Source organism: Etheostoma spectabile, chromosome 1, assembly GCF_008692095.1.
Source record: "Etheostoma spectabile isolate EspeVRDwgs_2016 chromosome 1, UIUC_Espe_1.0, whole genome shotgun sequence".
NCBI lineage: Eukaryota > Metazoa > Chordata > Actinopteri > Perciformes > Percidae > Etheostoma > Etheostoma spectabile.
Window position 1 is genome coordinate 22,647,698 of NC_045733.1, and position 21,336 is coordinate 22,669,033.

General features: G+C 40.3%; 1 protein-coding gene across 1 annotated transcript in view; it reads left to right on the forward strand.

Annotated features, from left to right (window-relative positions):
- The window catches only part of LOC116692225 (neural-cadherin-like), a 347,629-nt gene that overhangs the window by 279,218 nt on the left and 47,075 nt on the right, over nt 1-21,336 (forward strand). Inside the window, 4 exon segments of the mRNA XM_032520340.1 lie at nt 1,975-2,155; nt 2,875-2,887; nt 8,051-8,180; nt 21,188-21,336. The exon segment at nt 21,188-21,336 is cut by the window's right edge and continues 116 nt beyond it. Coding sequence (XP_032376231.1) covers nt 1,975-2,155; nt 2,875-2,887; nt 8,051-8,180; nt 21,188-21,336 — 473 coding nt within the window.

Consider the following 21,336-nt stretch of genomic DNA (forward strand, 5'->3'; position numbering starts at 1 on the left):
GTACGTCTCCATATTTATCTGTGGTTTACTTACTTACTCTGTCTCTTTGTATATATATATATATACTGTATATATAGACATGTGATCCTGCCATCATCCGATTGTGACTACAGTATCTATATGTGTTTCCTGTGTCTGTATTGTATACTTTAGCATATTTTTGATTTTGAGCCAGACTGAGACACAGCACGTCAAGGCCATGTCACCTCATTAATAACCTGTTGATGCATGGCTGTGTGGAAACAGTATGTGGTATGTGTGGATGAAGAAGAATGTAAGCTAGATTGGGCTAAAGACGGGCAAACATTAAATTGTGTCCAGAATAAGAGACAGGAAAATATAATATCATATAATTTCTAATTGTGTTTCTATTCTGGAGTTGGGTCTCTTCCCTCTGGCTGTCGTTTGCCATCGTCTTATTTTAACTCTCTCCATCTTTGTCCTGTCATGATTCCGCTCCCTTCAGCTCTCAGACGAACCTAACTGCTTTAAGTTTTTCAGTTGTTTTGACAAATCTGTCACTCCATTTCTAAGTATGGAACTTTGCAGACACAAGGGCTAATGGCATTTTGAGTGCTAGCAGCTTTTAATTAAAGTTGGAAGACTCTGACTTAACGAACATTGCAGAACATTCTGGGCCAAAGTTATGAATGTGTAGCCCTTATAGAATAAAAGAATAAAATAAAATGTTGCTGTATGTATAAGGAAAATCTTGGCCTACATGTTAAATTATGTTACATTACATTTATTTAGCGGACATATGAAAGGAAGCAGTTTAAAAAAAAAACACCTTTGTGACACTGGGGACAACCCTCAGATGGGGTAGGTCCTGACCCCCCCCTGCAATTTCCGCCTGTGACACCGAAATTAATCACTGCATCCAACACTCACAGCTGTATACTTTGTATTTCGGTGTTGAATTTGTGTTTCCACTTCCTGTGGGCTGAGACATCTGAAATGAATCTTGATAAATAGGGCAGCACAGTGTCTCTGTATGGAGACGTGTCACTCTGCTCAGCCAAAGCTAGAATTTGTAATTTAAGCTGAATTTTGCATTCCACTTGTATATCGGTCCAAGTGTTTTAATCAGACACACACCACACATACGCACCACACTGACACAGATACACAGTCAAATCAATTGCAGACACCCCGACAGGTCTTTCAGTGATTGATTGCTAATGTCTGTGTTTCAGTTCTGGGCAATCAACATGATCGGTCCAAAGCAAACAGAGGAGCTGTAGCTTTTAAAGGTCAGCAACCAGTGAGATGCCTCTTTGCTGGAGGTCAGAGCCAATCAGCGACTTCCTGGCAGCATGACTCACTACCAGTTTTTTACAATCCTTTGCACGTCCTCACCGCAGCACCAACAGAACTCATAAAGTCCGGTTGGACAGAGAGGGGATTGAACACAATGTCTTTTATGGCATGGTTTTGCGAGGGACACACAGTTAGGTGTTCAAGGTTCCCCCGTCATTACGGCTTTCTATGCTGTCGGCCATGCTGTTTCAACGTCCAGTGTTTGGTTTCATCACTGTGTGAGTCAGAGAGGGGGAAAAGAGAGAGAGTGTGATGAGAGTGGAAAAGTAGAGAAGGCCACAGTGTACATTGAGCTCATGTCCTTCAACACATTTGAATTTTTTTACTTCTTGTCAAACTCTGACTCCCCCTCTGCCTACTTACCCCCTATCCTGTCCGTCTTGTGTCTCCCCCTTTCTGTTGTCACCTTGCTTTTTTTGTCTCCTGTTTGCTTCCTCCAAACTCAACTCTCCTTACTTCTCATATCAACTTACCTTTTTTCCCCATTTTAATGCTGTTCTCTTGAATCTCTCCCTCTTCTTTCTTCTCTCTGCTCATTTTTTCATTGTTCCCTTCCCATATCCCCATCTTTTCTTCCTCCACCTCTGATCATTCCTTTCCTCCCATCCTCTCTACATTTGCTACCTCACCATCCCCTCTATCTCCTCCATTCAGCTGTATGATCTGGGCTCCCCGGCCGACTCGCAGTCCAGCTCTCCAGGCTGCCTGACCACCGATAGCAGCTGTGTCAACATGGGCTATCCGTCCTGTGGCCACCGGGGTCGCTGTCACGGCGAGTGGGGCTCCTTCAGCTGCCAGTGTGTGCCGGGATACACAGGACACCAGTGCGAAGAGGGTAAGCCAAGCACAGTTTCTTTTTTTTGTTGGTAGATTCATTGTACCATCTGCAACAAAACCAAATCATCCATATGTCCTGGAAAGATCCTTTGCTCCTTGGCTAAATATTTGCTGCAGAGGTTGAGTTATGGCATGTGAAATTAAAGCATAATAGAGCTCAGTAATAATCCCATTCATTTTCTCAATAAGGATTTTGATTATTAGCCATCATGTTTAAACCATCCAAGGTACACTGACCACAAGCTCCAAAACAAAAAGTTTCTGTCCCTGTACAAGCTGCAAGTCCATATGAAATCAACCTTGTTTTCTGAAAAACTGGGTGTATTCACAATCTTATGGATACATACAACACTACCCACTCTCCTAAGTGTAACAGTGACGTCAGTTACCTAGGAAATGTTTGGCCCACCCTCGAACGGCTAGAACGAGCTGCCACCATTGACGTCTGGGATTTATGTACACAGTATTGTACCGTTGCCTTTTTTTGCCATTTTCAAAATTGTCTTTTGCATCACATCAAATGTTTTATGGTCTCGAGTCATCTTGTAGCTGGTTGGCTTGATCCCAGACTTAAAACTCTTGATTTAAGCATTTAGTGAAACATCAATGGAGATACTGAATGGGGAAAATCACTTCCAGAACCAGAGCGGTTAAAAAAAACCCCACTGTTGAGCCCTGTTGGTAGTAGCTGAGCACAGATGTTTCATGCTTGTGTAGTGATTGAAACCAGGTAAGTTTCCAGAACAAACCGGAGCAGGAGGCCACATACAAAATAGAAATGTAATTTATTCACAAATTGCATAGATTAAAAATACTAGCAAAAAACAGCAAACAGCGCCAGCGTGAACACATTGGAGACTTTAAACAAAGAGAAAGAACTAAAGTGCAATGGCACCGGCGCAATTACTTGATATAAATAGCAAAATTCCACTAGAATAATTTAGAGGCTGTTAATATGCGTTAGGACCCAATACACACAATAAAAGAGAATATAACAAAATACCACTGCACACTTTAAAACTCAGACATTAATCACATGCAGGGAATAATAAAAAGCAACACGTCAAACCACAAAAGTAAGCATTAAGGGGTCTCTAAAGCTATCGTTCAGCCTGTAACCAGCCCTAAGATTGGGCCGCGCCCGTCAGCAATATTGCACTTTACCCTTTCACGACGACAATATATCAAAAGAACAAAACAGACCAAACTAAAGAAAGAAAACTAATTATAAAAATAAATGCCCGTTACTTTAAATGAGTGTGGGAAAAAACAATGACAGACAATATTGCACTTGTAGTCCTATAAAAAAACACAGGTTAAAACAATATGAAACCCCTTGTCAGAATATTTTAAAACAGTACATTTTATAAAATGATCGGACAGTCTGCCGTACCTTCGAGTCATTTAGGTTTCATTCAGGCCCGCTGCATGATTTTAATGTCGTTATGACCGTTACTAGAAAAAGGGGAAAAACAATACACTGAACATTTCTGTTACATGTTTGATAAATTTCACGGCACAAAAATTACAATCAGTACCTCTGCTCCAAGATTAAGCTCATCCAAACATCTGAAATGTTTGGCCTGCACGCGTCTCATACACTCCGCTACCCTTCCTGAACTGCGAGCCGAGAGAGACAACGCGCATTACCTGTGTCCCTAAATAACCTCCGCCCTTCACAGGGCCATGACGTCACACCCATTACACTTGGAAAATAAGTTTGTTTAGGAGGTTTTATATTAAGTTAGGTAACCAAGGTAGTTAAGTTACCAGGCTATACGATTCATAATGATATCATTACTAGTAAATATGTGGATTTACAGGCCATATAATTGTCCCACTTAGATTAATCACAGTTTCACAGATGCACATTTCCATGTTATGTAGCACAGCTAAATAAGATTCTTTTTCATGTGGTGATTAAAGAGGGCAAGATGAGAGACCTTAACTGCTCACAGGCTGTTTTCTCTCACAGCCTCAAATGATGCAGGGCAAGTAAACCCAGTTTATTATTTTCCAGTGTAAAGTGTCAGTCTTTATTGCTGTATTAAATCTAGTTGACAAGACTTTATCATGAATGCCCTCATAAACATTAAGGGTGGAAACCTCCCGTTTTGTAAACGTGTAATCTAGAATTGTAAAAGAGGATTGAGTGAACAATGGACATTGGATTGTACCGACTTACTTTATCCCCCGCTGCTGTTCCATGCCTTTCTAACATAAATGGTATACAATAACCATTTGCTTGATGGCGTGCCGCATGCACATAGGGTGTACTCTATTTGTAAAGCCATGCACATATAGCTCACAGTCTTGCAGAGAGCAGCATGCAGGCCCTCGGCTGCATTCATATTTAGGAAACATATGGCCTGAAGAAAGCAGCTGCAGTTGAGCGTCTCTGTGTTGGCCTTATGGCTGTGGAGGCATTTGCCTGACTGCAGCAGTTGGAAGAGACTGTTGTTGGATTGAGATGGGATCTTTAATAACTCTCCTGCACTGCCCCTTGTACCTATCCTCCAAAATTGAAGAGAGCACTCTAGAGATGCTTTCTGCTGACTGCAGCACCCGCTGCCAGGCTTTACAGCCGTTTGGTTCTCTACTCGTACCGCACAGAGACTCTGCCTGACAGGACTCTCTCAAAACAGATGCATGAATGACTGCAGATGAATCACTCTCCATATTCATGAGATGATTCATATGATTGAAAAAGCAACAAGCTCTGGAGTCAATGACCAACTGGGGACACGTGGATAATTTTGGCAACCAATCAGGCAATCTTTGTAAGAAGAAGACTCACATGCAGACTGTGATTAATCTATATTACTTTAAGGAGCCCATGAAAACAGCCTGGCTGCAACCTGCAGACCCTCTTTATGGGCCGTCCCCATATCTTCGGGGTTTAGGGTTATGTCGATGGTGTACTGTAACGTCCACAATTGGAGTCCAGCAGGAGACTTTTGTTGCATCTGTCTCTCTCCCTCATTTCCTGTCGTATCTCTGTCATTTGTCATAAAAGAACAGCCCCTATATATTTGTTTTGAACTTAGAGATTGAGTTGCCTGAGCTGAAGTATTTTTACACCTGATGTCAAATTGCATTTCTGGCATTCACATTAAATATTGATGTGTTCAAAAAAAAATACAATTCCTGGCCTGTGCTGTAGTAATATTGAAATCCTCCATGGTACACAGTTACGTTCCACCTCACTTAGCTGGCATTCAGACGGAAATGAATGAGTGAAAAACAAGATGATGAAATATGATCCAGGGAGTACTGTTAGAGTCCATCCACGAGTTTGGAAAGTGCGTCAAACACTATTTATAGTATAATGAAGAAGAATTCTTTTCTTTTGTTTGGCAATTACAAGGTAAACAGCACAAATCTGCTTTCATATTACAAATTATACTGCAGCCATACTCAGCCAATAGTATCCTACAATCCATTTTTTGCATATGTTACCATCTAAAGCAGAGATACAGGAGGATGGGTCCCTTAGGGGATCTTTAGAGGGGCGCTCAAAGTTATTGTTTAATCATTTAAAAAAAAAAGTTCTAAAGTTATTATGTCTGAACATATACATAAACATGAGTCCAACGTATGTTAGCCGAGTTAGACCTATTTGTGATGTGTTTTCAACAACATTGATGGCAGGCTTCTAGGCCTGTAGGTACGGTAGCCATCCACAGATACAGTTAATCAGGAGGATTCACTGTGCTACATGCATGTTTTACATTAAAACATATATAAATACATGAATGTCAATTATTTATACATATTTTATGCACCACAAAAAGGGTATGTATGAATGTTTTAGGTCATCCTACATGTTACATTAGACTCAGTTGTATGTGCAACTCAATTTCACAGCATACAGTGATGCTCATAAGTGTATGAACCCATGCTAAAGTTGGCTAAAAAGAGAAATAACAAAAAATCATGTTTTGGAGAAAGATCTTCATGCCTTAACTAAAATATTTTGGGCAAAAAATCAACCTATAAGGACATTATTTTTCTTTGGCAACAAATAATTTATTGCAAATAAATAATTGTTCTCGCTTAAAATACAGGGGGCATAAGTATACACCCCCCTATGTTAAAATACATGGGGCATAAGTATACACACCCCTATGTTAAAATACAGGGGGCATAAGTATACACCCCCTATGTTAAAATCCCATAGAAGCAGGCAGATTTTTATATTATTAAAGGCTAGTTATTTCATGGATCAGTATACTATGCATCCTGATAAATGTCCCTTGGCCTTTGGAATTAAATTAGCCTCACATAATCACATACCCTTCACCACACCTAGATATTGGCATGGTGTTATTTCAGTTAGCCTAATAGCTGGTTTGATTTGCATTGAGAGATGATTTTATGGAAAGTACCCCATGCCAATCTGTTGCTGTCTCTGCATTCTATTCCCCAAGATGCATGGTAATATCAGGAAGAAAGAGCATCTACAACAAATTAAGAAAACCACTCAGAAAGAAAATACTCTTTGTTTTTTTGTATGTCTCTAGGCTGCTCACCTTGTGTGCGTACGTGTACACAATTCAGCAGTAAGCCAACCTCCAAATGAATACGGGAGTCAGGATATAGCGTCCAAGCTAATCAAATACAGTAGGAGTGAAACTGTAGAACATAAACAAAAATATACAATAAGCAAGATGCACAGTCAAATTATACACTGTAATATAAACTCTACATAGCTACTATGCATCAGTTGTATATTGATTTAAGTATACAGTCTGCATGTTATGCCGTTAAGCTGATAACTTACTAACGTACAGTACATGTGGTTAGTCTTACGATTTACAAATTTACAAAAATAATGCTTTCTAAAATATTCATTGAAAAAATAATGTCCAGATATTGTTCTATAGTCTGTGCTAGACTAGTACTTACAAACAATGCTTTCAAAGGCATAAACAAAAGAAGAATCGCAGCAGATGAAATGAGTGAGTCCCTTCAGCAAAAATATGGCTGCATACTAAAAACTAAAATGGCCAACTTCCTGTTCTGGGTCAAGGTGCGTACCAAACTAAAATAAATTTAAAGGGCTGATAGGGGGTTAATTCACAAACCTGAAGACAAAACAGTCTCAGTTGCCTCAAAAATTCAACCAGGGATTTAATAAATTCCCCCATTTCACTACCAAAAAATACATCACCAGTGTCTTCTGTTCTGAACAACATCTAAGAAAGGAAAGTAATATTAGTTCCAAGTGTATGGTGTTAATATGATTTAATATCAACAAAATACCACATAAACAGCTCTGAGGTCTTGATAAACACAACAGTAAACACAAGATGGAGTTTTGAGAAGACATAGCTGATATGTTGCATATTATATGCCTAGAAGTAACCCAAAATGTGTAATTTGACAGTGCCTTCAAGCAGGATTTCATGAGCCACTCAAATTCATCAAAGCACGGAAAAGAGACAAAGAGGGAGAGGTATGGAAGCGATAGACGGATGAAAATGTAACTTGCACATGTTATGAGATGGAAGAATGGCTTTGAAAACATTTTAGGTGTGCTTGGTTTCGTCTGCCTGGCATGCACAAAATCCACTTCTGGGAACATGGGCCTAAGAAAGAAGAACCAAGCTTAACCCCAGCTAAAGCATCCATATTCCATCATGTGTATTTAGCACATTCTGTCCTGTCCACAGGGGGGTTGGGGGGGGGTTGGGGGATTGGAAACCGATTCTTCAAAATGAGGTTCCCCCTGGAAGCAGCATCTCTAATTTAAATTTAAAATTACATGTTCATTCAAACTTAATTGGGTTTTTTCCAATAGCATATCAAAGAATTTTGGGGTGTGTGTGTGTGTGTGGGTTTTTGGGGTGGGTGTGTGCCAACACCCGAGGTCCCAAGTATTTTTTTGAAGGGCCAGTCATGCCCACTTCCAGCTGGCTCCCGCGCCGGGGCGGGGAAAGGGTTCAAGCCTGGTTCGAACCGCAAACACAGCAGCTCATACTAAACCTGACCAAAGGAGCAGGCGAATACCCCGGCTAGAGGTAAGCTACTAATTTTTTGTGGTTTTTGTGTGGTGGTGTGTGTGGGTTGTTTGTGTGTTGTGGTAGGGGGGGGGGGTTGACGTGTAGAAATGACCTTTTTTCCTCATTTTTAAAAATTGCGAAAACAAATCAATCGTTTTTTGCATATTTTTTTTTATGTGTTCCATCCTGCAAAGTAACAGCAGTCATTTTCTTCAGTCATAAACTGCACTTACGATACGTAGTGTTTTTATTGCTGTCTGGACAAGCTGCAGATAGGTTCCCCAAACGTTCCTGTCAAAGTCATTAAAGCTGACATGGTTTATCACATTGTAATGCCTACATAGGTTGAAGAACATACTGCATAGCATTTACAATGAAGGCATATTTTCCTCTTTTCTGAACAGGCCCACATAGCAACCCGGTCTCATGGCTGTTTGTGAAATGGTGACGTTATTTTGATTTATTGATTTGTCAACAGTAACACAATTTTGTTGTTGATTTTGTGGTGTCACCACCAATGGCTGCAGGGAAACAATCTGCGGTCTCTGTGGGATGCAACAACGTGGAAATGAAACGGTTAGGGTGACCAAATAATGTTCTAAATGTGACCTATTCTGTGTCAGCTTCAAAATCCAGCTTCAACTAAATATCTCTTAAAACCTTTTCAATGTAATAAGATGAGTTTTTTTGGTGTTCATGTGAGCTTTGAGATCTCCAGCACCTTTATTAGACACTGAAACATACAGTGGTGTGAAAAAGTGTTTGCCCCCTTCCTCATTTCCTGTTCCTTTGCATGTTTGTCACACTTAAGTGTTTCGGAACATCAAACCAATTTAAACAATAGTCAAGGACAACACAAGTAAACACAAAATGCAATTTGTAAATGAAGGTGTTTATTATTAAAGGTGAAAAAAAATCCAAACCATCATGGCCCTGTGTGAAAAAGTGATTGCCCCCCTTGTTAAAACATACTATAACTGTGGTTGTCCACACCTGAGTTCAATTTCTCTAGCCACACCCAGGCCTGATTATTGCCACACCTGTTCACAATCAAGGCATCACTTAAATAGGAGCTGCTTGACACAGTAAGGTCCACCAGAAGATCCTTAAAAGCTACACATCATGCCGAGACCCAAAGAAATTCAGGAACAATTGAGAAAGAAAGTAATTGAGATCTATCAGTCTGGAAAGGGTTATAAAGCCATTTCCAAAGCTTTGGGAATCCAACAAACCACAGTGAGAGCCATTATCCACAAATGGCGAAGACATGGAACAGTGGTGAACCTTCCCAGGAGTGGCCGGCCGCCCAAAATTACCCCAAGAGCGCAGTGACGACTTATCCAAGAGGTCACAAAAGACCCCACAACAACGTCCAAAGAACTGCAGGCCTCACTTGCCTCAGTTAAGGTCAGCGTTCATGCCTCCACCATCAGGAAAAGACTGGGCAAAAATGGCCTGCATGGCAGAGTTCCAAGGAGAAAACCACTGCTGAGCAAAAAGAACCTCAAAGCTCGTCTCAATTTCTCCACAACACATCTTGATGATCCCCAAGACTTTTGGGACAACATTCTGTGGACCGATGAGACAAAAGTGGAACTCTTTGGAAGGTGTGTGCCCAAGTATATCTGGCGTAGAAGGAACACTGCATTTCATAAAAAGAACATTATACCAACAGTAAAATATGGTGGTGGTAGTGTGATGGTCTGGGGCTGTTTTGCTGCTTCAGGACCTGGAAGACTTGCCGTGATAAAAGGAACTATGAATTCTGCTGTCTACCAAGAGATCCTGAAGGAGAATGTCCGACCATCTGTTCGTGTACTCAAGCTGAAACAAACTTGGGTTCTGTAGCAGGACAATGATCCTAAACACACCAGCAAGTCCACCACCGAATGGCTGAAGAAAAACAAAATGAAGACTTTGGAGTGGCCTAGCCAAAGTCCCGACCTGAATCCTATTGAGATGTTGTGGTATGACCTTAAAAAGGCTGTTCATGCTCGAAAACCCTCTAATGTAACTGAATTAGGACAATTCTGCAAAGATGAGTGGGCCAAAATTCCGCCAGGACGCTGTAAAAGCCTCATTGCACGTTATCGCAAACGCTTGGTTGCAGTTGTTGCTGCTAAGGGTGGCCCAACCAGTTGTTAGGTTTAGGGGGCAATCACTTTTTCACACAGGGCCATGATGGTTTGGATTTTTTTTCACCTTTAATAATAAACACCTTCATTTACAAATTGCATTTTGTGTTTACTTGTGTTGTCCTTGACTATTGTTTAAATTGGTTTGATGTTCCGAAACACTTAAGTGTGACAAACATGCAAAGGAACAGGAAATGAGGAAGGGGGCAAACACTTTTTCACACCACTGTATGTGCTAGCTTTGCACACGGTGCACTCCGCCTCCCACTTGTCCTGACCGGGACGGCACGTGGAAATTTTTTTTTCCAGTTCAACTGTGAAGCTTCACTTGCGCTTCGGCATTTTGTGTGCAACGCTGCTCCACTGTCTGGTGTGCTCCCTGTATGTGCTCCCTGTGTGATCTGCTCCCTGGATGTGCGCCTCTGTCTAATCTGCTCCCTGTATGTGCTCCTTGTCCTATCTGCTCCCTGTGTGTGCTCCCTGTCTGATCTGCTTCCTGTATGTGCTATCTGTCTGATCTGCTCCCTGTATGTGCTCCCTGTCTGATCTGCTCCCTATATGTGCTCCCTGTCCGATCTGCTCCCTGTATGTGCTCCCTGTCCGATCTGCTCCCTATATGTGCTCCCTGTCCGATCTGCTCCCTATATGTGCTCCCTGTCCGATCTGCTCCCTATATGTGCTCCCTGTCTGATCTGCTCCCTATATGTGCTCCCTGTCTGATCTGCTCCCTGTATGTGCTCCCTGTCCGATCTGCTCCCTATATGTGCTCCCTGTCCGATCTGCTCCCTATATGTGCTCCCCGTCCGATCTGCTCCCTATATGTGCTCCCTGTCTGATCTGCTCCCTATATGTGCTCCCTGTCCGATCTGCTCCCTATATGTGCTCCTTGTCTGATTGTCTCCCTGTATGTGCTCCCTGTCTATCTGCTCCCTGTATGTGCTCTCTGTCTGATCTGCTCTCTGTATGTACAGCATGTAAAAAGTGGACATGTCTGGGCAAAAGAAGACATTTTGTCACCCTATACTAGGGTAACTAGCTTTTACTACTGAATGTTGTTTCAACACCTGTCATTGGCTGCTCCTTCGTACTTTGTTGGTTCCACATTATAGAAAAGAAGGAGTGTAGCTAGTTTTTTTTTAATTCCCTGCCCGAACCCGTTTTACGTTTTTTACGTAATAATCTACTCCCATAATAATCTACTCCAATCTAACATAAATATGCACCCAGTTCAAAGTGATGTCAGGCTTATAGTGCTTCTTATATGGTGTAATAGCAGTACAAATGATTTAGATTGACATTGAAAGCACACTGCCTGGACTGAATACATTTACTGTATTATTTGGTTATTTGTCTTGAAGGCTTCATTTCTCCCACTCGTATTTTCCTCTGGTTGATGTGCTCACACTTGACTTGCTCTTTCATATTTGTGTATTTTTTTTACATCCTTTCCACCACTGACTTACTCTCTAGGATCATGGCAAAACCTTCCCAGTCCTTTCCTCTCACCCAAGTTGCAACCACAGTTATTGTTTGAACATCACTGTCTGAAAGGATGATGATTATCCACACCACAGCTACTGTTGCTATACAGTACAAGTCCTCCTCTGATCCCTGTCATCCATCTGTCTTTCATTCCTATTCAACCATTCCTACGTTTCCTCTCAAATGTCATACTGCTCCTTCACAGCCACATGAAGAGTGGGTTCACATCATTTATCCACTATAAATAGGGAATTTATTCCTGGGAGCAGACAGCATGAAAATGTGTGTAATCTTATGAAAGAAAAAAAACCTCAGTAGAACATTGGAAACCATGCAATGTTCTTTGACAGAAATATACCCATATTGCTTTCTTGGATTATTTTTTCCACTGTAATAGTTCTGTTTGCTTTTAATCAAAGGAAGGAATTAGCACGCGTTACTCTTGGCTGGCTACAAACTCACAATGTGAGGAGCTCTTTGTTTCGGCTTTTTGTGTGTGACTTGCATTCCAACGACATGGTTTGCTAAAGATGTTACGTCTCTTTGTCTCCACTTTCCTCCATCCTTGGATTAGTGATTGCAGAATTGTGTGTGTGTTTGTTTTATTCTGCTGTTATACTCCCTATGTGGAAGAAATCTTTTGTCAAGAATGGATATATTAGTAAGATTCTCCTAAATTAAGGCTTTTTGTTGCTCTAATCCTACAAGTGGTAAATTAGATGATTGCTTTGATTAATTGTTGATTTTTGAAAAGACAGCACAATAATCAAAATCAATGCAAATGTCCTTGGGTTAGCTTAACTTCACTGGCATTACGAGCTAACTCCAAAATATTTGAACATTGTTGAATACTGAAGCAAGGAAGTTCATGGTAAACCTTTTTGAATTTTTTTTTTAATAACGTATATGTAATTTTTTAATAACGTATATGTAATTAATAAGTTTAAAGGTCCAGTAGCTTTAGTATACATTTTTTCCTAAAGATGGGTTCTGTCATGTAAGGTAGTTCTTGTCATCTCTGATGTTTGTTCAAGTGTTCATTTTTCTGATAATTTTTTTTTTGTTTTGTTATTTGATGCTGTTAAAAAGAGGTAAAACGCCATGATTGACAGCCGTGATTGACTCGTGATTGGTTGGATAAGTGTATGGGTGGGACTTTGATACCACGGCTCCCACACTCGATCACTACTGCACAGACTCTGGCTCCGAAATTACAAGATGGTGGCACCCGTATCCTGGATATTTTGGCTCCACTTTTTTACAGTTGGAGGAAGTGTAGACACGTCGTCCATTTTTTTATACGGGCTATGGTACAACAGGAACAAATTAAACATATCTCGATGGTGCTGCAACGGATTAAATGACGACTCAGAAAAGAAGAAAGAAAGTAATAATGATAAATATAAATAAATAAATATACTTTAAACAGAAAATCTAGCCCGAGATGTGAGACTTTGGCCAATCATAGGTCATTTCAGAGAGAAAGAGCAATGTAGAGTGTGCACATTTTCCTTTGGTGAAAGTTCTTCTTACCTGAAAAGGATCAGGGCTGCAGCTAATCCCAGGCTAGATAAAACAAATGTTATTCTGTGGACAGTTTTTTATACAGTATCTAGGGAGCAACTTGGGGTCAGTGTCTTGCTCAGTGATGCTACATGTGGCCCAGAAAAGCCTCAGATTGAACCGCCATTTTTGTTGTTGAGGGGCGACCACTCTACCTCTGAGCCACAAGCCTATTGGATAGGAGAGACTTTATTGTCATGCATTCCAGTTGATTGTCAAGGAAGTGGACATTTGCCATCATTCTTTACTATGGCGTCTTACAATTCTGTTCAATTTTATTTATTTGGTGCCAAATCACAACAACAGTCATCCCACAGCGCTTTTCACTAAAGAGCAGGTCTAGACCATACTCTGTGATGTTATTTACAGAAACCAAACAATTCCCACCAAGCGCAAGCACTAGGCGATAGAGGCAAGGAAAAACTTCCTTTAGAGAGGCAGAAACCTCGAGCAGAACCATGGCTCAGGGTGGGGGGGTCATCTGCCTCGACCGGTTGGCGGTGAGAGAAAGAGACAGACAGAGACAGAGAAAGAGAGAGAGACATGGAGAATTGTAGCAGAGGGTGTCGAACAGGAACATGGAGGCTAATAATGTGAACAAAGGTCTTTCAAATTGCTCCAGTATTGAATGAAAACTCTCTAACTGGCTGCCGCAGTGGAATCCTATAGGACAAATATACCATGTAAATTTCCATCCACTAAATGAGCTGTTTTTTGCAACATTCTCAGACTGTTCTGCTTAAGGTCTGACAACAATATGGAAAGGATCCCTACTGAGTTAGACCTTTTTTTTTTGTTTAACCAAAAACAGCTCCAGAGTTTCCATCCCCTAACTCGCCAGACTCCATTTAAATATCAATACTTTTAGCGTGTATAGAGCCAGCGTATGTCCACATGTAAATGTGTGGTGTAAGTGTTTATGTCAACCAAAGCAGTGTTTCTTGGAACAGTGGAAACACATCAGTGGCAAATTCAAGCACTTCTTGTGGACATAATTGTCCATTAACACATCTTTGCAACGTGTTTCGCCACTGCCGACTGCAGCCGTCTTGCTTAATGTTGGACCAATTTCATAAATTGTTGTTCTCATCAGTCACTTAGACATAAAAAGTTACCCTTTAACTAGTTTAATTTATCAGTTTCTGCACATTGTAGGCATGAGATATTGGAGAATATCATTAAAAGTACAGAATGAATATTATTGCTAAGAACTATTTAGAAATTAGTCTTCAACTTACTTTTGTATACTTAAAAATGTCATGTCTTGTATAAACTTTATTTGTATCGTACCTTGCTGAGATAAGGTTTACAATATACTTCACAATTATGATTTAATAAACACAGAAGATTAAAAAAGCTAATCTTAGTTGCACATGCAGAGGAGAAAGCATTATGGAGAAAAAGTCTGCACTCATGTATTATATTGAGAATGCTACATGTTAATAAGTTCTGTAAAGGCAGCAACGCCTGCGTTTTAGCCATATTCGTCAGCGTGTTACCTCACAGTGAGAAGGACCAATATTTTGGCGGCCATGTTCAGCGATTAATCACCAGCCAATTAATATGTACGCACCATCAGAAAAAGCTTTACGCATTTTACATAAACACAGTAACAACAAATGATGTTATGGGCAAGACAATTTTACTTTTCACACTTGATGTTGATGCATAATTCTCCCCACCACTGCAAAGAACAACACCACATTTGTGGTAATTGGCAGTATTCATTACTCAGTGGTCACTTTATTAGGTACACCTGTACAGTACAATCTATTGCAATTCAATGCACCAGCTTTGCCGTAAACTCTTAGATAATTATGTTCATTGTCAGAAAGGTGTAAATAATATAAGTTAAAGGCGGTGTTGTAATGGACTACTTTATATTATTATTACTGTTATTATTAATGTCCTCTCCATTTGCATACATACGGGGCTCTGCATATTGTAATCACCTCTGAATATAATGCAGTCTTGTACAACACCATCACCCTACGCTACAGTGTGATCTCAATGCTTAAAGGTCCAATGTGTGTAGGGATTTCTTCCGTCTAGCGTTGAGCGATCGCGATCAGTTCTTTCGCACCACGCAGTTCAAAGTATGTATCACAGCTACAGTAGCCGTCACGCTTCAAAAGGCGGTCTCTTGCTCTTTCAATCTCTTTTTCTTTTTCCGGGCAAAGAAGACTCCTGTTCCTGAAATCTGGATTTTGAATACATGTGGTCCTCCATGTTTCCTGCTTCCATCTTGCCGGGGCCTGGAAGCAACGATAGCCGTTAGCAGCATTGGCAGCACCTGTGAGTTTATCATGTGACAGCGAAAACGCGAAAGGCGGAGCAGTATAGTCCGTATGTCCCTTACCTTGGTGCTCTGGAGCAAGGCACCGTACCTTCTCCCCCCCAACTGCTCAGGGCGCTGGTCCAGCACTGGCAGCTGTAGTCTAGGGGAGGAGGACGCAAAAACAGGGACAGAAAACAAACCATATATAAGGTAATTTTGTTGTGTCCGCACAACACAAGCCAACTTAAAACCAAAAGGAAGACGAATATAAAGTTGGCCAAAAGTAAAAAAGTTTAAAAAAAAACTTTGTGAACGGGCAACACCGATTTTGATAATAAACAACTAAACACGTTACACACCGGCCCTTTAAACAACTAATTGTATTAAAACCATAAACATTATAGGCAGCACAGTTGTATTGGATTGCATTAGATCGATTTTTCTGTCCCCAGAGTCAGAACTAAACAGGGGGAAGCAGCGTTCAGTTTCTATGCTCCACAACTCTCAGAAAACTGCAGGTCCACCGCTACTCTCACTTCTTTTAAATCAAGGCTGAAGACCTTTCTTTTTGATACTGCCTTTCTTTAAAAAATTGTTAATTTCTTATACTGCACTGTAACTTTTATTCTTGTATTTTAGACCAGTTTTATTCTATTCAAGCTTATATAACATCTTTAACTGCTTCTAACTGCTTTTAAATGTGTGATGAAATATGCATCTTGGGAAATGGTGTGTCACAGTCCATCACTCGGGTTATGAGTGACAAGAACAACCCTTATGATATTGTTTGATACATGCCGTATATGTGCCCACAGTAACTACCTTTGGAAAACTTTGTTTTGGGGATAGCGATCAGTGGTTTAATTCAATCAGCAGAGACTTTGTTGCAGAAATGCAGATTTATTGCACATATGCATAATATGAAATGTACTTTTGGAGATTTGACTTCATTGTTATAAAATAATGTTTTAAAGGGGTAGAGAAACAAGACATATCCCGGCAAAGACCGGACCTAAGGAGTCAACAGGAGCGGTCTGTCTGAGGAAGAGCCAGGGTGCGGTGGGAGACGATGACTGGAGATGGAAGGGGGGGAGGAGGGTTGCACTCTTGGCTGAAATGACAGCTGACAGCAGCACAGGAAACAGATTCAAAGCAGAGATGTAATGCTGTGATTGGCTCTTGAAATTCATGGCTTATCCTATTGGCTTAACTGAAAAGTGATCGCCTCAACCCAGCCGATCCATTTAGGAAGAGAAAAGGAAGTCTTGCTGAAAGAAATTGCGCTGAGCTCCATAAGTCAATACATAAGTCAATAAAAATCAAAAGTGTCTACACAAGGGCTGTTCTCAGCAGTTTGGTAGTTTCTTCAAACCAAAAGTAGCAAGTCATGGCTACTGCTTGGCTAGGGTTGATGACTAAAAATGCATTGATTAAAATAAGCCATTAAAACCTTGCTGGGATAGAAGTCACTTTGCTATTTTACTGCTTCATTAGGTTCACTCTGTACGGCTCATTTGTTTTTACAGGGCAGATTACCTTGACCGGGGAATGACAAACACATATTTTTCAGAATGACAAACAGGACAAAAAGTAGCAAGTCCACAGCAGGTGAATTGAACATGAAGGCACACATACTATTCACAAAATATGAAGGAAAAAAGTGTCCTGTAATAAAGGAAATACATAATGATGTACTTGGATTTAACTGTATCTTACTAAAAGAACATTGTCTCAATTGTCCCTGTATTTGGCACTAAATTGCAAAGTTCTTTCCAGGTAACTAGGAAATTATTTGTAAATTATGGTAAACTTTCCTTTAACAAACACATAGTAATTTTGTGTTTTAACAGAGTATTTATCCATAAATCACACTCATCTGGCTTAAGGCTGGTAAAAATTGAAAGAAATTCTATTTCCCCGACAGCGTATGTTTTTTTAATTTATTTTTTTATAATGACCAAATCAATGTCAAGTCTCTAAATCAGAAGACTGCAGGTCATATCTCTAGAGGTGGGAAAATATGTGTTGATTATTGCTAATAATGAGCATAATGTACGGTTTAATTTCCCACGTATATTTTAAGGTGAAGGAAAAATCCATAAACCAGTTCTCTGTTAGCATCCCCATTATTTAATCATGGGATGAGGGCAGATTAACACATCTGCACCACATGTCTGCGAGGCTGCAGCATCGCCAGCAGTCTGCCACGGGAAGCCAAACTGTCCCTGCAGTGGGACTATTTACACAAAGATAGAGTCACACACCTTCATACACACCTAGTGTATGCCGCTTCTGCAAAGACACGCACACATACACACCCTTGAACCTATTTGCTCACACGCCACCCAGGGAGAGAAGCTAGAGCCAAATTGATCTGCTCTGTTCAGCTTTAATTGGGGGTAAAATCAGATGGCTGTGAGTGTGTGTGGTTAAAAAGCACTGCCCCAGTGGATCTTACATCTAATTAATACTTCATCACAGAGCCTTGAAATGAGCCACGGTACTCCCACTAAACAACCTCGGAGCCATCCAGCACTTTACCCAGATGCTTTATTGGGGGGGGAGTGAGTGAGGGAGGCATGGATAAAAAATGGAAAGATAGGTGGAGGAGAGGAGCTTTATGTGTCGGAGACTGATGGAATAAAAAGAGACAGGGAAATTGGGAGAGAGGTACGGAGAGCTGACAAGTAATGGTTGGTTTGTCTTTTTTTGCCAAATTTCTCCCTCAACAAACTTGCTTTGTCTTTATTATGTCGAGAAGGCGTGGGAGTGTTAATGGTAGCCACCCAATTCTCCTTTCTCACATCTCTCTCTCTCTCTCCCTCTCTCTCTGTTTCTCTGCCCTTCTCATCTCAGTCCTCTGTTTACGTGGTAGCGGTGGCAGAGAAAGATGGAGGGGAGAAAATTATGCACAGTGGGACACTTGGAAGAAACGGTTTGAAATTGAAATCAGGACGACCCACCCACCACCCTATTCCTCTTAAAATGGACTTTCTCTCTCTTTCACTCACACACACACACACACACACACACACACACAGAAAAACACAAGCTCCTGGATTTGTTTTAAATTAATATTGATCCGTGATTAGCATCACACACACACAAAATGGAACCGTTTCAACTCAAGATCTGAGAGCAGCGGAAAAGAGCTTGTTGTGTAAACATGTGTTTTTTTCCCTTATTCTCACTTCTCATCCATAAATTCTCTCTATCTTTCTTTCTCCCTTTCCCCACATTCTTTCCTCTCCCCACCGACAGCAGGGCATGTTTGTACATGTCGTCTGATTGCAGTGTCAGCTGCACTTGACCAGACCAGTGCCTCATTTAAAATGTATTTCAGGCCATAGCAACAGCATATGACAACAAGTTTTTTTCGCCAGTGCTTTGGGATCATGTTATAATAACACGTGTTGCTACTGCTTAGCGGACAGAACTTTGGTTTGGAGGTGATGGTTGAGCTAGAAGCTTTATTATGTTGTTTTTGTGGTTTCATATTCACATTTGTTTTATGTAAATAGATAACACTGTCATAGAATTGTGGAAATATCTCTCATATCTCACTTATTTATTATTTACTATTTACTCATCATTCTCATATCTCACTTATTATTTATTATTTATTCATCATTCTCATTCCCTATCCCAGAGCTGTTCATACTGTAATTTAATAACAATAATATTGATTCCAGCATCCTTTGCACTATGCTCCACAAAATAATCATAATTCACTTCTGCATACTTTGCACTCTTCATTGCACTCATTGCCCTATTGCTTCTAAATTGTTTCTGTTTAGAGTATGTATAAATTAGTGTGTATATATTATTTGGTTGTTTTGTATATGTAAGTGCATTGTGAGCAACTATGTTCCAAAGAAAGAATCTTCGTATGTGTCCTTATACCTGGCAAATAAAGCTGATTCTGATTCTGAAATATCCATTTACTATATGGGGCTTTTTCATTTTCCCTATGTTTGCTAATCTCCAGGGAGTTGATCTGCCTACTGGCCAAATTGGCCTATTGATCCAGCCTTTTACCAACCAAGTAAAATCTTTTTTTTCTCCTGATCCCCAGTTCACCCTATCCCCCTGTTTACCCTCAGTGCTATCTTGCCATGTACATGCAGATCGTTTTGATTTGATTTGCTGAGGTTTTAAGATGCGGCGCTGAGACTTCCGCCACTATCATAAAAACAAAGATGTCTTTTTGTGTCACTCAAAGCATAAAAACACAAGACACATTGAATGCATCATTCTGCTCCAACACAGACAGATAGCATTCGCTTGTTTCTAGTTCATTATAATTACTGCATTTTTAATGACTACTGTTATGTAAAACATTAAAGATTATAAGTGATGCTTTTAATCTTTTTATATGCCGAGGGTTAGGATGTTTGTTATAAATGGTCTGTGCCCAAAAATGCTACAATAATCAATTTTCGACAGTGCTCGTGTAAAGTTCAAGCAGGACTTGCCAAGCTTTGTGACCCACTCTGTTTTAGTATTGATGTGTCCCTGTGCTGGGGCATGAACTGTAGCACGCAGCACAATGCCAGTAACCATGTTACCCAAAGTTGGCTAGGCGTACAGGTTTTTCATGGTCAACTGCCAAGCCAGCATTTAGTATGGAACTATGACGGTTTAGCAGTGTGCATATATCACATTGTAATAAATGATTGTCCTGAAGGTGAGCATTGATTGGGATTGGGATGTTAGCCACGCTTCAGACAGGTAGCCATGGCACTGCAAAACATTTAGTTTGATTTTGACCTATTTTTCTCATGGAAGACACAAAACGCTTACACAAGCTCAGTCTTAATAGTTACATGCTTTTTAGTTGTCTCTGCACTTTATTAAAATGTCTGCATGATTCATAGTAACAAAGGTTATAAAAAGCCTTGCTCCTTTGATGATGGAGGAAGCAGTATTAGGAAGAAAATGCTTAACACGAGAAAGGAAAACTTCCAAATGTAGCTGACTCAACAAATGCCAGATATGGGTGCTTTGGTTATGGCAAACATCATAATTATGAAAACGCTGGTCAATAGTGAAATCATGATCAATGATCACAATTTAACATTGAAATTAAAAACATCATGTGTTCATTAAACTTGATTAAAAATGTGTCTAGTTGACAGTGGATTTGCTTGAACTTTGACTAATAAATAATCTTGTTTTCATAATTGTTGGATGCCAAAATCCTAATTGAAAATCAAATATTATTAATTGCCTTAATGCCAGGTAACTAATTAGTGTTTTGCGGGAATGTATTTCATTTTCAACAAAGAATGAAATGTTATAAATTGATGAAAGTCATGCTGCCACCAGTTTGGTTCATGCTAATGTCAAGCCCTTACTGTGGGAACATGGGAAACAAGTTCCTTCCAATTATAAGGCTACGATTTAGGATTATTCATTTCATTACATTACATATTTGTTTGACCAATAGCAATGTCCCATTTATGATTAAAAGTTGGCTCACAAAAATCAAATGTTTAATTCCAGACCAAACATCTGAAGTAAAGTGAATCTGAACTCATACTACATGTCCTCCTTCCCCATTTAAGATCTTCCAAGGCCTCCTCTGCGTTTTCTACAACCTCGGGGACGGGGACTACAACCTAACCCTACCCACCTATCGCCTCGACAACGGTGAATGGCATGAGGTCTTCCTGGATCGGCATGACAACGAGATGATCCTGCGACTGGACGGTGG